This window comes from Octodon degus, unplaced genomic scaffold, assembly GCF_000260255.1.
Source record: "Octodon degus isolate 3935 unplaced genomic scaffold, OctDeg1.0 scaffold00173, whole genome shotgun sequence".
Taxonomy (NCBI): Eukaryota; Metazoa; Chordata; class Mammalia; order Rodentia; family Octodontidae; genus Octodon; species Octodon degus.
This window is the reverse complement of record NW_004524749.1, coordinates 4,648,110-4,660,888: the sequence shown is the minus strand read 5'-3', so window position 1 is coordinate 4,660,888 and position 12,779 is coordinate 4,648,110. Positions and strand designations below refer to the sequence as shown.

At 37.6% G+C, this 12,779-nt stretch overlaps 1 protein-coding gene across 3 annotated transcripts in view; it reads left to right on the top strand.

Annotated features, from left to right (window-relative positions):
* The window catches only part of Tox3 (TOX high mobility group box family member 3), a 109,275-nt gene that overhangs the window by 81,593 nt on the left and 14,903 nt on the right, over positions 1 to 12,779 (top strand). For 2 of the 3 annotated variants that reach the window (XM_023703539.1, XM_004643398.3), the window contains exon 3: positions 344 to 598. In XM_023703539.1, the coding sequence (XP_023559307.1) occupies positions 344 to 598 (255 nt within the window). The remainder of the gene's footprint in view (positions 1 to 343; positions 599 to 12,779) is intronic. The other variant, XM_012517396.2, reaches the window with a different exon arrangement.

Genomic DNA, 12,779 nt, shown 5'->3' with positions numbered 1-12,779 from the left:
GCTGTTTCACTAACATATCAATAAAGTGGCAATTTGTTATATAGCCAAATCTAATGTCGCTGATGCTCCAACTAACAACAAAGACAGATGTTGCTAATTAAGTACGCATTAAAAAACTGTTAATACTGATACTCCATTAAAACCATATGATAATGAGACTTAAATCTTTAATCAGAATGATCAGCAAAACTTTATATATGAAAATCTGTGTTAAAGATGTTTTCATTTGAGAAATAAATATTTAGTCTAGATATGTCATAATTTCATGCAGTTCTTCTTTCCCCCAAGGAGAAATAAATATAGGAATGGAATATGAGGACATCTCTGTTTTGTTTTCTTTCAGCAGACCTTCCATACACCGAGCCTTGGGGATGAGGAGTTTGAAATACCACCAATCACACCTCCTCCAGAGTCAGACCCAGCCCTGGGCATGCCCGATGTACTTCTACCTTTTCAAGCCCTCAGTGATCCACTGCCTTCCCAGGGAAGTGAATTCACACCTCAGTTTCCCCCTCAAAGCCTGGATCTTCCTTCCATTACAATCTCAAGAAATCTCGTGGAACAAGATGGTGTGCTTCATAGCAGTGGGTTGCATATGGTAGGCACCACATTTATGGTTTGAAATTGTATTTTTATCATTTGCATTAATCATGGAAAAAATTCTGAGAATCATGCTCCATTTCTGCCCGGACATGGCGATTGTTATTCCTATTGTCATTTAAATGTAGGTTCAGTATTAGATCGGTGCTTGATATTGTTTTGATTAAAGTTATGTAAAGGAGAATGACCAAAAATTCCTTCTGGTAACAGATGATTTTTAGGAAGTCTGATTAGTTGATTTTGAAGTAGCCAATAATCATCCCTTGCCTTTGGTTTTTTGTTGTTGTTGTTTTTGGTGGTACCGGGGATTGAACTCAGGACCTTGTGCTTGCCAGGTAAGCACTTATTCTCCTGAGCTGTCTCCCCAGCCCCACGATTGCCTTTGCTTTAACACAGAGGTTTATGTGAGTCAAAAGTGTAACCCAGATGAGATTTTGGAAATGGAGGATCTTCTGAGGTGCCTAGCTCTTTTTGTTTTATTAATCTTCAATTTTTTTTTAATGTTTTAAGGAGAATGCAAAAGAGTATTAAAAAAGAAAAAGGTCTTGTTGGATTATAGCATGAGTTGCCCCAAGGTCAAATGAAATAGAAATTGTAGTACAAATAAAAGAAAAAAATGCTTATAACCAGAAGGAAACATATGATGGATCGTGTGAAATCCACCTCTTTGTGTTATTTATTGTCCTAAACATCAAACAAAGCACTACAGAGAACCCAGATTACTGATGCAATAAGTTTGGTTCTGTTTTTCTTAGAGAGCAATTATCATGAGCAATCAGCAGAGTAAGTCCGCTTAAGTCTGTCAGAGTGTTCTGTGAGGACTGGCTTCTTTCCCCCACCATACTACATAGTGTGTTCACGTCTGTCTAGGTGAGGTACTAAGCAGACACTTTAAGACAAGATTAATAGTGTATAGGGCTTGTTATATAAAACCTGATAAAGTGAAACAGATGTTTTGGTATAACAAAAACCAAATCCTATTGCATGTTTCCACATTTCTGTGCACTTCGGGACCGTGCCAGTGATTTTTTTTTGTTTCATTGTTAATTCCCCAGATAACAACATATGATTGCAAAATATGTAATGGATTAGCAGTACAAAGATTCAGTGTGCTCTCTGAAATGTAAGATTACTTTCCCAAATAGGATTGCCACAACGTAATTTTCTTTGCCTGTGATCTTTTGTGTTTGAGCTTAACATTGAGGTTTTTATTTTTACTCTTTTTGGGGGTAAGAATAGAATGCAGTGAACAATCAGAAAATGGTCATTAAGTATTCATAAACATTACTCAACATCACAAATAATTGTTTCCTGGGGACTTTCCTATATTTTTGTCCCTTTGATACTAGAATGCAGGGTTCTGTCCTCTCTATCTACAGTCTGGCTTATAATGTGCTTGGAAAAATAATAAAAATAAAAAGGGATTTTAGCCACTAAAGGCGTGTGCCAGGGTTCACCATTATTCATTGATGCTCCATCAGGCTCATTTAAGTAGCACAAATAGTTAAAAGACCATATAATGTATGCTAAAATGTGTACTTTATTAAATTGGTAAATATTTATTAATAATATAAAAATCTGCCTTTAAATTAAACATCTGATGAATTGCCTTGCCTTAAAGCTATAAAACTGTTATTGCTGCTATAAAAAAAGTGTAAAGGAGGCATTTTGACTATGAAATTTCATTTCATGGTCAATTGAATTTACTATATTGGAAAGAACTAAAGATGGAATCATAAAATAATTATGATATTCACATACACTTAAAGAACAATGCTTTCTCGGCCTGGCATTGGGAGAGAGGACTCAATTTTTAATGCTTCCTTCGTAATGTATGGCTAATCACTAAAGCAGTTGAATTATTTCATTGATTTTTAAAAGTATAGGTACTTCAGCTAAGTGCAGGCTGTGGTCATGGCATTTCCTTGGATCTCATCACATTTGTTGGTGCCTTTTTGAAGTTTTTCTGCACCTGAATGCTATTTATTTTGACTTGAAACAAACTAATCTTGCTGAAAATTCTAGTAGAATTTCACCTTGAAGAAATGTCATGGGATTTTAAATCACAAATGTTTGAAAAAAATAAAATGTACTAGGACAGAATTATGATGAATACAGTGTGTCGTTGGCTTTCTTCTATGGACCACCTGACATGTCCACCTATAAACTTGAATTCAGAATCGCCAGAGGCATGGTTAAAAATAGGTTATGTCAAGGTTCTTGTACATCTCCCTCGGGGTGCAGAATAGGCTGGCTACATCATAATACACCACAGAAGCCTCCTTGGAGATTTCCCTTAGGAAGGTCACCACAAAAATAATAAATAATACTTACGTATCACAATTCAGCTTCCTAGGGCTCGTTGATATTTCATGCCTTATGCAAGTGGGAAGGAAGTTTTATTATCCAAATGAATATGTCTGTCTGTTAAGGATTGCTGTGGGGAATTAAGACTATCATAGAAGAAGAAAGCCAGCTTGTTTATATTGTATTGAACCGGCTTTTCTTCAGAGCTTCATCGGTTTTCCTTTAAAAAGAGTGACAGTTTGTCACATTACTGATTAGGTGCATTATTGTTGGCAACAAGCACAACATGTTTATCTTCCTTAAATTTATGCCATTATATTTAAAAACAGAAAGCCGGAACAAAAAAAAGGGGGGATTAAAAAGAGCCCAATGATTAGCATTCACATTTCAAAATATGCAAATAATGCCCTAGTATTCAAAAGCGAATTGCTCAAAAACTGAAAGTCGATGCATTGTGGCTTCAAAGAACAACCTTGATTTGCTTGTTGTGTATACGTACTGTGTTTTAAATCAGGATGTGGTTGGCAAGTCAAAATCAACAGTAGATCTTGCCTAAAAATTTGTTACCTCTAAGCATTGTTGTCAGTTCAGATGATCATCTGGAAATTATTTTAATCTATAAAGGATTGCAATTCTAAAAATCTACAATATGTGCTCCAAAGGCTTCTTTTTTTTTTTAACACCTCTCTATAATCTGCCCAGCCCGCTGAGTAGCATTGACATCAGTAGTACATCAATTTCAGAAAGTGGATTATTTTTACTAGACAGCTATTGTGACATATTGGGTCAGTCATAAATGAAAGATATTCATGCAAGCATGCAATACTTGTAATGAAGTCTCACTCTGACCTTCTGTATGATTGATTCTGTAATTTAGTTTTCTCAGGCAGTGCCTGAAATGAAATGAAATCATGTTGAACAAGTTTTGAATACCCACAGTGCACCAGGAGAAGAAAAATCTGCAGCCCTAGAGGGTTGAGAGAGAGCAGATGAACGATTTATCTCTATGCTATTATAGCCTTTGCCAGCATTCAACATTTCTTTTTTTTTTTTTTTTTTTTTTTTCTTATTTGGCTTAAGTACTTAATTCTGCAGGTAGCTGTAAATGGGAAAATAAAATGCTGTTCAGATTTAAAATGACAGGACAGGAGTATGTGCAAGGGACTGATAAAATATCTTGAATAGAACTGACCTTTCATGTAGCTGAAAGTTACTGGGGGATTCATCCTCATAATTACCATATAGATTATTTTTATTTCTTTCCTGCAATGAAACATTTCAGAGAGCAGTAGTGCTGATTGAATGAAAATTGAACTTGTTAACATTCTTTTCAGCTTAGCCTGTTGTACATAACAGAAGGTTAGCTTTGATGAATTTCAAAATTCTCTTTGATATCTAAGAAACAGACAGTGCAATAATTGTTTCTAGTCTGATATTTTATATGCCCCCAAAGAGAATTTATAAAACACACTGATAATTCACGCCCATTTTCTTTACACATTATATTTCATGTTTAGGGAACCGACATTTTTCTGTTTGATGTTACTTTGGATTTAATTGTGATAATACATATTTATAGAAAATGCTACACTGGTGCTGTAGTAATACCAAATATTGTGTTGGAAAATTGAAAGAAATGGAAGTAAGGGAACTATATAGGAATATGGAAGTGTGTTCCTGTGAAATAAAGGGTAAAAAATACCATGGAAGATGCTTATGCAGAGAAAAAAATAATAACTTCTTAAAATATAACACCTGTAAGTCAAAATCCAGACAGAGATCATATTTGATAAGAACAATGGAAATTTATCAAAATAATGCATCTAAGATTATGAAGATTATTTTACAAGTTTTATTTTGCATCAGATTGTTTAGCATGGCTCTGATTTTGAAGTTGAATTAAATTTGTCTTTGCAAAATGACTTTCATGCCATCTTTTACTTAAAAAGTCTTACATTCAGAAAAATGGCAGACTTTCAATTAATACATTGTTTTTAGCAATGTTGCTTAATGTGTTACAGATAAAACAGTTATTTCATGGGTCATTAATGTGTTTAATGTGTGGAACGTTCTATTAAAACAAGCCCATATTATTATTATGAACATGTTCATTGCCATTGTCAATAAAAGCTGTACAGCTAAATTCCACAGGATGATTACCATTTACTCATTGGGGGAACTAACAGTTCTCAGACAAATTGAACCATTACCTTAATCATGTTTCTTTTTGGTCAAGTTACTGTCAAAAATATTTTTATTGTAAATTAACAGTATTAAGGGTCGGCTAGATAGCTCAGTGGATTAAAACGCCTGCTTACGCAGACGCAGGGGCCGGGGTTCGATCCCGGGCATGCTGTGTGGGCCCCTCCTCCCCAGGGCTTGCTGAGACAGTGATTGAGACTGGGCATGGTGGTGCGCACCTGTAATCTCAGCTCTTGGGAGGCTGAAAAACAGGAAGGATCACTACAAGTCCAATCTGTGTAGTGAGACCCTGTAGACCCTGTACTAGATACATTAGAAAGAAAGAAGGAGAGAGAGGGAGGGAGGGGAGGGGAGGGGAGGAGAGGAGGAAAGAAAAATCGTATTAAAAGAACAACTTCCAAAAGCAAGCAGCTCACATTAAGTGATAAAGGAACTACCTATAGAAAGTCGAAATTATCTGAGGTACAGGATCTCAGGATAAATCCTGAGGGGATTTCACTGACCTTATCAGACCCAAAAGCTACAACTCTTGTTGCATAGGTCTTGCTTTATCTTGGTCTTAACCATCCAGCAGAAAAGTATAAAAACGCAGTATAAGAAGTAAAGCCATGCTGTTATGTTGAGCTGTAGGGGACTCAGGTCAACAGTTTCCGACATTGCAAGTCAAGCAGAAGACCCAATACTATTATGGGCTGCTGGACTCTTTTAGAATATTTTGCTGAGTTAACACACTTATAATATTCAAATAACAGAACTAAACAAAAAAAGGGGATACAGATGAATGTCCATTATGTATCTGTGTATTCAAAACGGTTAGGATAGATATATAGTTACATTCTCTTAATGAATAGAGGGATTTGTTCTAATAGTGTTTGTATATAGGATATCATGTCCGCATCTTATACAGCAATTAACCACTAGGAAGAATGTATGCAATGTGTTATTTTTTTTTTATTTATTTGAGAGAGAGAGAGAGAGAGAGAGAGAGAGAGAGAGAGAGGTGTGTGTGTGTGGCCAGCTCAGCCCACCAGGGGGCGGGACTGGCTGGCATGTGGTGCTGAGGGATTGAACCGCGGTCCCTGATGCTTTGCCAAGCTTGTTCTAAGTAGGTGCTTTAGACCACTGAGCCATCTCTCCAGCCCCTATAAGTTTTTTTTTTTTTTTTTCTCTAAATGCCCTAAGGGGTGGTTTGGCTGGCTGGTGTGTTGTGGGGATCGAAGTACAGCAACCTGAGGCTGACAGCTTTGTGGAGGCAGCCTCTTAAACAACTGAGCTAAGGCCAAGCCCCCCAATGTGTTAATTATTGAAACTGTCCTACCAATTTGGCTTGAAACTGTCTCATTGCTTTTTGTTTCTCAATAAAATTATGGGAAAAAATAAAATAAAATATCATGAGTTATCATTGTAAAAAAATAAAGAAAGAAAGAAAGTTGAAATTATAAAATTGAAGCCATGTGAACCCCAAACAGATACTTTTTAAAATTTTTATTTATTTTTTATTTTTTGTATTTTAGGGAAGGGTCTACATGGGTGTTCAGGGTCTCACTACTAGATCAGACTCGTAGTGATCCATCTGTTTACAGCCTCTCAAGAGCTGGGATTACAGGCATGTACCACCACACTCAGTCTCAATTGCCATCTCAGCGTGCCCCATGTGTGGGGCCTGCCTTGCAGGCCTGAGGATTGGACCCCAGCCCGAGCAGGTGTTTTAATTGACTGACCTATTTGACCAGCCCTCAAACAAGTATTTACTGAGCACCTACTAAGGGCTGTATGCTTTTCTTAATGAGAAACTAATTATACTTTTATGTAATATTTTCTTGCTTATCACAATACATACTTTCATTGTCTGGCCAAAGTGCCTAGGCCGTGGACACCTGTACTGCTGCCTTCCTTTGTAGAGCAGAGAGCTTTGTACCATACAGAGCTTAAAATAAAAGTTCTTTAGTTTTGATTGGCCTGTGAATACACTGATCTTGATCTGTGAATGTTGGTGTTAGGGTTAAATTCAGGGTCTTTGGTTAAAGCAGGAGTGTGTTCCAGACTTCTACTAAACTCAATTAACTATTGAATACATGACTAGTCTTGTGTGTTACATGACTAATTTTGTGGCTTACAAGATTTATAGTAAAGTATTGTTGGAAATTTCTGCTATAGTTTAGTTTTTTGTCTTTTTCTTAGTATGTGTCATCTATCGTTCACTATTGCCAGCATTTAATAGCAATTCAGTGACTGTACAGACACCATGTAACGTCATGCAGATGCCCAAGTAAGTTGAGATGGCTCAAGTAGCTTCGAGAAGGATAAAAGTTACCCTTTAGGTCAAGTAGCCAGTTCCTTTTAGGCACAGGACTTGTTGTCCTGTGCAGTGACACCTTCACTTCTTGGCCACCTGTTCCTTCCTCATCAGGCTCTCGGGATGGAAGCTCTAGGAGGCCAGAGCATCACCTGTCACTTTAGCGGTTTGTTGTCATCTTTGCACCTACACAGTGGCAGAGCTTGCTTACACTGGGCCCTCAATGTGTATTTCATTTGTTCAGTCCATGAGCGAATGAAAGGACAATGGAACAATATTTATTGTTTATTAAGAACATATCATGACTGCAAAATGAAACGGAAAGAAATGGAGCATAAGGCATAAATAGCTGTGAAGGAGGAATGTTTAAAAATTTTAGGTTAGGACTGATAAAGCAGCATGAAGTCGACACTTTCAGAAAGCAAAGGAGTTAGCATTACATGAATAACATACCGTTAAGTGTCGCTAATAAACTCTTGACATTTTTATTTTGCTAAGAGAATTAATTTTAGTCAATGCTTTTTTCATAGAAGTTTCATGTGCATGTGTGTTTGATCATAAGTCTGAGAATAGTTATTATGTAAAAATTATCAATTGCAATGAATATATTTTGATGAATATAAAGTTGGTGTTGTATAGAGCTAAAATTATCACCTGGATGCACTTGCCCTAACTGTATTTGTTTTAGGGCCAATGGGGTGAGAAATATAGCAGCTAACATAACTATTTGATTGATTGTCATTAATTTGAAAATAAAATTTTAACATTTCTATAGGGCATAACTAAATGATTGAGCATAAAATTACTGGCCTGAATTTCATATTTGTAGTCACTGTGATATTTATTGATACAAAGTAATTTTATTATAGCTAATAGTTTAATTACTCCATTTCTCAAGAAACATTGATTAAAATCTAGGCCAGTAAAAATATATTTAGTCACACTGTCTAACATATTTGGATTATTTGCTTCTTAATTGAATGTCATCCTCTATTATGAAAACCTGATTTTGGATTGTTACTATTTATTTGGAAGTGTGGGTAGAAGGTACATTAAACATATTTGCATATTAGATTTTAAAAATCCTTTATGATGAAATCCAGATAAAAAGAAGCACCACTGTAGTGAGTAAGTACAGGTAAAACAGGCTCATATTGTATAATATTTAAAGTAGAAATATCAGTTTGAAAGTGTTTCTCACACTTGCAAAATTAACAAACCCTCCACCCCTCCAATGTTAGAGCAAGCATAGTGTGCTTCCCTGTGTGAAGCACCGAGATGAATAAAAGAATGGCTTCAAAAGATTTAAAATTGCAAGGTTGGGTATTATTGGCTCTGAAAAATAAAAGTACACTGCATTGTCCTCCTCTGTAAACACATATCTTCATAGGACTTACAGACATAGTGATTTACACAGTAAGGAAGTCTTACAACTTTCAGTTTTCTTCCAGTCTTGATCAAGTCATGGGAAAAGTCTCTGTTTGGGGCTAATGCATTTTCACATCTCTTATTTGTTCTTTTTAAATGAAACAAACCAGTGCTTCAGCTCAGAGCTTTAGGCAGATTCTAGTATGAACAGTAACCATAATGGTTAAACTTTCTTCTGTTGGTATTTATTTTGTGTTCAGTGGTCATGGAGGATTCTAGTTTTTCTTTTATATTTGTGACCTAAGGTTTACTTTTTCATATGAAATTGTCTAATTTTACCAGTTCAAGCAGATGTTAATGTTCAATAATACGATACTGAGCTGTAGGCAGTTTAAGAAAATGAGAGACTGAAACTGGAATTATCCATTCATCGGCTTCCTGTTTGAATACAGCAAAAAAACAAAGAGCCCCTTTCATCAGGTGGAAAGAGGAGCAGGCTACAGTGCTCCCTACCTTGAGTCAGACTTCACAGACCCTCACCTAGGGCTTATTGGGGCTAGAGGCATGAGTTATAGGTGCAGTACGTTGTTGTTCGCAGGAGCACCACAGCCCACTCATTCTGAATGAGGAGCCAGGATAGCTAAAATTTATCCTTGGGCTCTCTTCAAAACCTAGATTGATGCATTAGTATATACATGTATATTTAAAATCAACATATAGAGGAGTTGCTCATGAGGAATGGTTGGCTAATATTTATTGGAATGAATCACCACAACAGATAGACACCATGCCTTTACACATCAGTGGCATCCTCCTATATTGCAAACATGATCTAGACATCCTACAACAGATTCCAAGACCTGTGGCATCCAGCCTTCCTTTTCCTGGCCCAGTGTCATGCACCTCTCACTTCCTTACCTGTGGTAGGCCGTGTCACACGTGTGCCTGTGCTTAGGGTGCTCTGCCCTCTTTCCTCGCTTAGTAGCTTCCACCTTCCTTTATACCTATAGGGCTCCCCCCTGTGGAGAAGCATCTTTTTTTTCCATCTTACATGATCTTCCCAGTCCTGTCACATTTCACTCCTCCCCTTGCCCAGCCCTCTTCCAGCTCTCCCGGCTCCCCTCCATTTCTCCAGCCCGCATACTCTTGCCTATCTGTGTGTGTGCTGCTCCCTCTGTTTGACACATGCTTCTCCCTGGCTTAGTGGCTGGCTCTTGCTCAACCCTGTACTACTACATGTAGATGTCACCATCTCACAGAGAACTACCACCCTAATCAAATGCACCATCCTCTTCATCCAATAGATCTTTGCTTTTTTGTATAGCCTACTTATTTCCTTGGTGATGCTTGTCAGTGTTTGAATCTTATTTACCTGCATGCTCTCTGTTTTTATGGACAGAACATAGGCTTTGGACATTCCCCATCAGCAAGTACATGATTTCCATACTATTTGTCTAGCACATTGGTTTTCAACAAGAGATATTTAGACGTTCTCCATTGCCTGGAGATATTTTGGTTGTCACAGCCTGGTGGGTGAGGTGAAGCTGCTGGCATTTAGAGAAAATATTCTAGGAAGTACAGAATGCCCCTCCCCAGCAGAATTTTCCAGATAAAAATGCCAATAGTGTTGAAGTTGAAAAATTCTTGTCTAATACCAGAAGACAGCATGAGACAATTAAAAAGGAGAGAATGGGTTTTCCTGACCTGCTGAACAATTTAGGAAAAGACAGAAGCGAACAGTACACATAAAATTGCAGAGCTGGCTTATTGATAGGGAACTTGCATAGTATGCAAGAGGTTCTTGGTCCAGCCCTTGGCACCACACACACACAAAAGTTAAGAAAGCCTCCATCCTCCAAATCTTATGATTTGGGTGCAATAGTGGCACTTTCTTGTAAACTACCAGGTCCTTTGTCTTGAAGTGATAATTGGTAAATGTTTCAAGGTGTAATTTTGGTAACTGAGAGACAATACTGACCAAAACACACTAAATTTTAGGAAACTGGCTTCATGGTTTTGGATTTCCTTCTTGTGTTGTTACTATGGAGAAAAGCTGTCAGTTATTTTGGAGACATTTACATAAATTATTTTGGCCTGAATGTTATAGTAAATCTGTTGCTCTATTTTAAATTTTGTTTGGAATTATATTTAAAAGAATCTCATGGTAATTTCCTTGGTTTCAAAGATAGGGGCGTTGGTGTATTGGTCTTGCCTGTGAGGCACATAGTAAACACTCATTTAAACTCATTAAAAATGAATTGGCATCTTTCTCTAGTAGTAAGATCAAAGAAAATATCTTTTAAAAGTTAAGGGCTTTTTTAAAGGGGAAGTAATTAGAGCTATTGGATATCAAGTTCCCCTAAGCAGTTGTTAATAATTGGTGCCCTAAAGGAGCTTGAATTTCTAAAGAGACACTTTCACCATTAATCTACTTATTTTATAATCCTTCCATCTCGGAAGTTATTATCGGGTAACTGGGCCATGGCAAATGCTGGCACATTTTGGTGTGCTGATTATGTGAGGCAGAGTTGCCTGAACATACTCTACAGTCCTCAGTGGACTGCACTGTGGGAGTCAGGGATGGGCTGGCAGGGTTTTAGACCTGAGCTTTGGCCGGTCCTCAGCCCCACCATCATGATTCTCCAGGAGTGGTTTCCATGTTGTCCCCACCGACAGGAGAACCTCATCTTTTTGTAGTGCAATGTAATGAGGATGACCTTTCTAGAACAGTGGCCTGTGGTGCTCCATGAACAGGAGCTCTTGAGCCACCAGGTCCGTAATGCAGGTGTCGTGCCAGGTGGAATGCAGGAAGACTGGGGAAGCCAGGAGGAAATGGCTCTCTGCATGCTGTAGCTGTCAGACAGCAAGCATCCACCTTGTCTGATTTTCACAGGGACTGGCGCACAAAGAGCAAAGTAACCCCTCAGTTGAGAGAGCTGCCTAAACTACCAGTATACTCTGTAGTTTGCTTGTTGATATTTTAAAAACCCACATTTCAATAAACTTTAAGATGTAAAAAGCATCCTAGATCATGTACATGATGGGTAAACTTAAGATCATTTAAGGTTGCTAGCTTAATTGCCCATCATTAGAAGGCAGCGGTGACTTAGATGAATGGTGGTTCAATTTCAGAAGAGCACAAGAGAGTGGGCAGGCAGCTCAGACTTTCTAAGAGAAATGGGCATGTTTTAGGGTAGAATGCCAATCAAAAATAAGAGGACAAACTATTCATATATTAACGCTTTGATGACAAAAACCCAAAGAGGGTGGCCTGCCAATGCCATGCAATATTTTAGGAACAAAAGAAGAGAATGTTGTCATTAAACAGAAGAGTGACAGTTTTTTTTGCAATATTCTCAAGTACTAATACTAAAATTATTAAGAAAATGGGATGTGCGTACATTCAACATTAAATCTTCTGTTTAGTTTTTCCTGATTCCAATGTTTTAGTTTTAGTTTTGTATTTCAGTCACAGTTACCCAAAACATATGTGATGTTAGATGGATAAAAGTTAAGACTGTCCTCTCCCCATTCCTGTAATCCCACTCCTTACATGTGGCCACCATTAATAGTGTAGATACATGTTCTTTAAAAGGAGCTGTACCTCGCAATCATTTTGTAACTTCTCCTTGTACTTACTAAATCATGGCTCTTCCTGTATATTGGAGCTTCTTCACTGGGAGTGATTGTTCATCCCCAAAGGCCAACATGGAGTCATTTCTTATGATCATGACTGACATGGTGGTGGTGGGAGGGGGTGTCAGCAGCCTCAAGTGGGTGAGGCTGGGGTGCGTCCCAAGTGCCTCTGAAGCACAGGAGAAGCCCTGCAACAGAAACTTCCCCAGCCAAAATGTTTGTAGAGCCAAGATTGGAAAATCAATCCAATTCATTATTTTTAAAAATTTTATAACACTCAGTAGTGTGAGTAGACTGTAATTTATTCAATTAGCTTCCTTTGATGCAGCTTCTTACTTAGTGGCATTTGTATACTTAATGTTAAGAAATC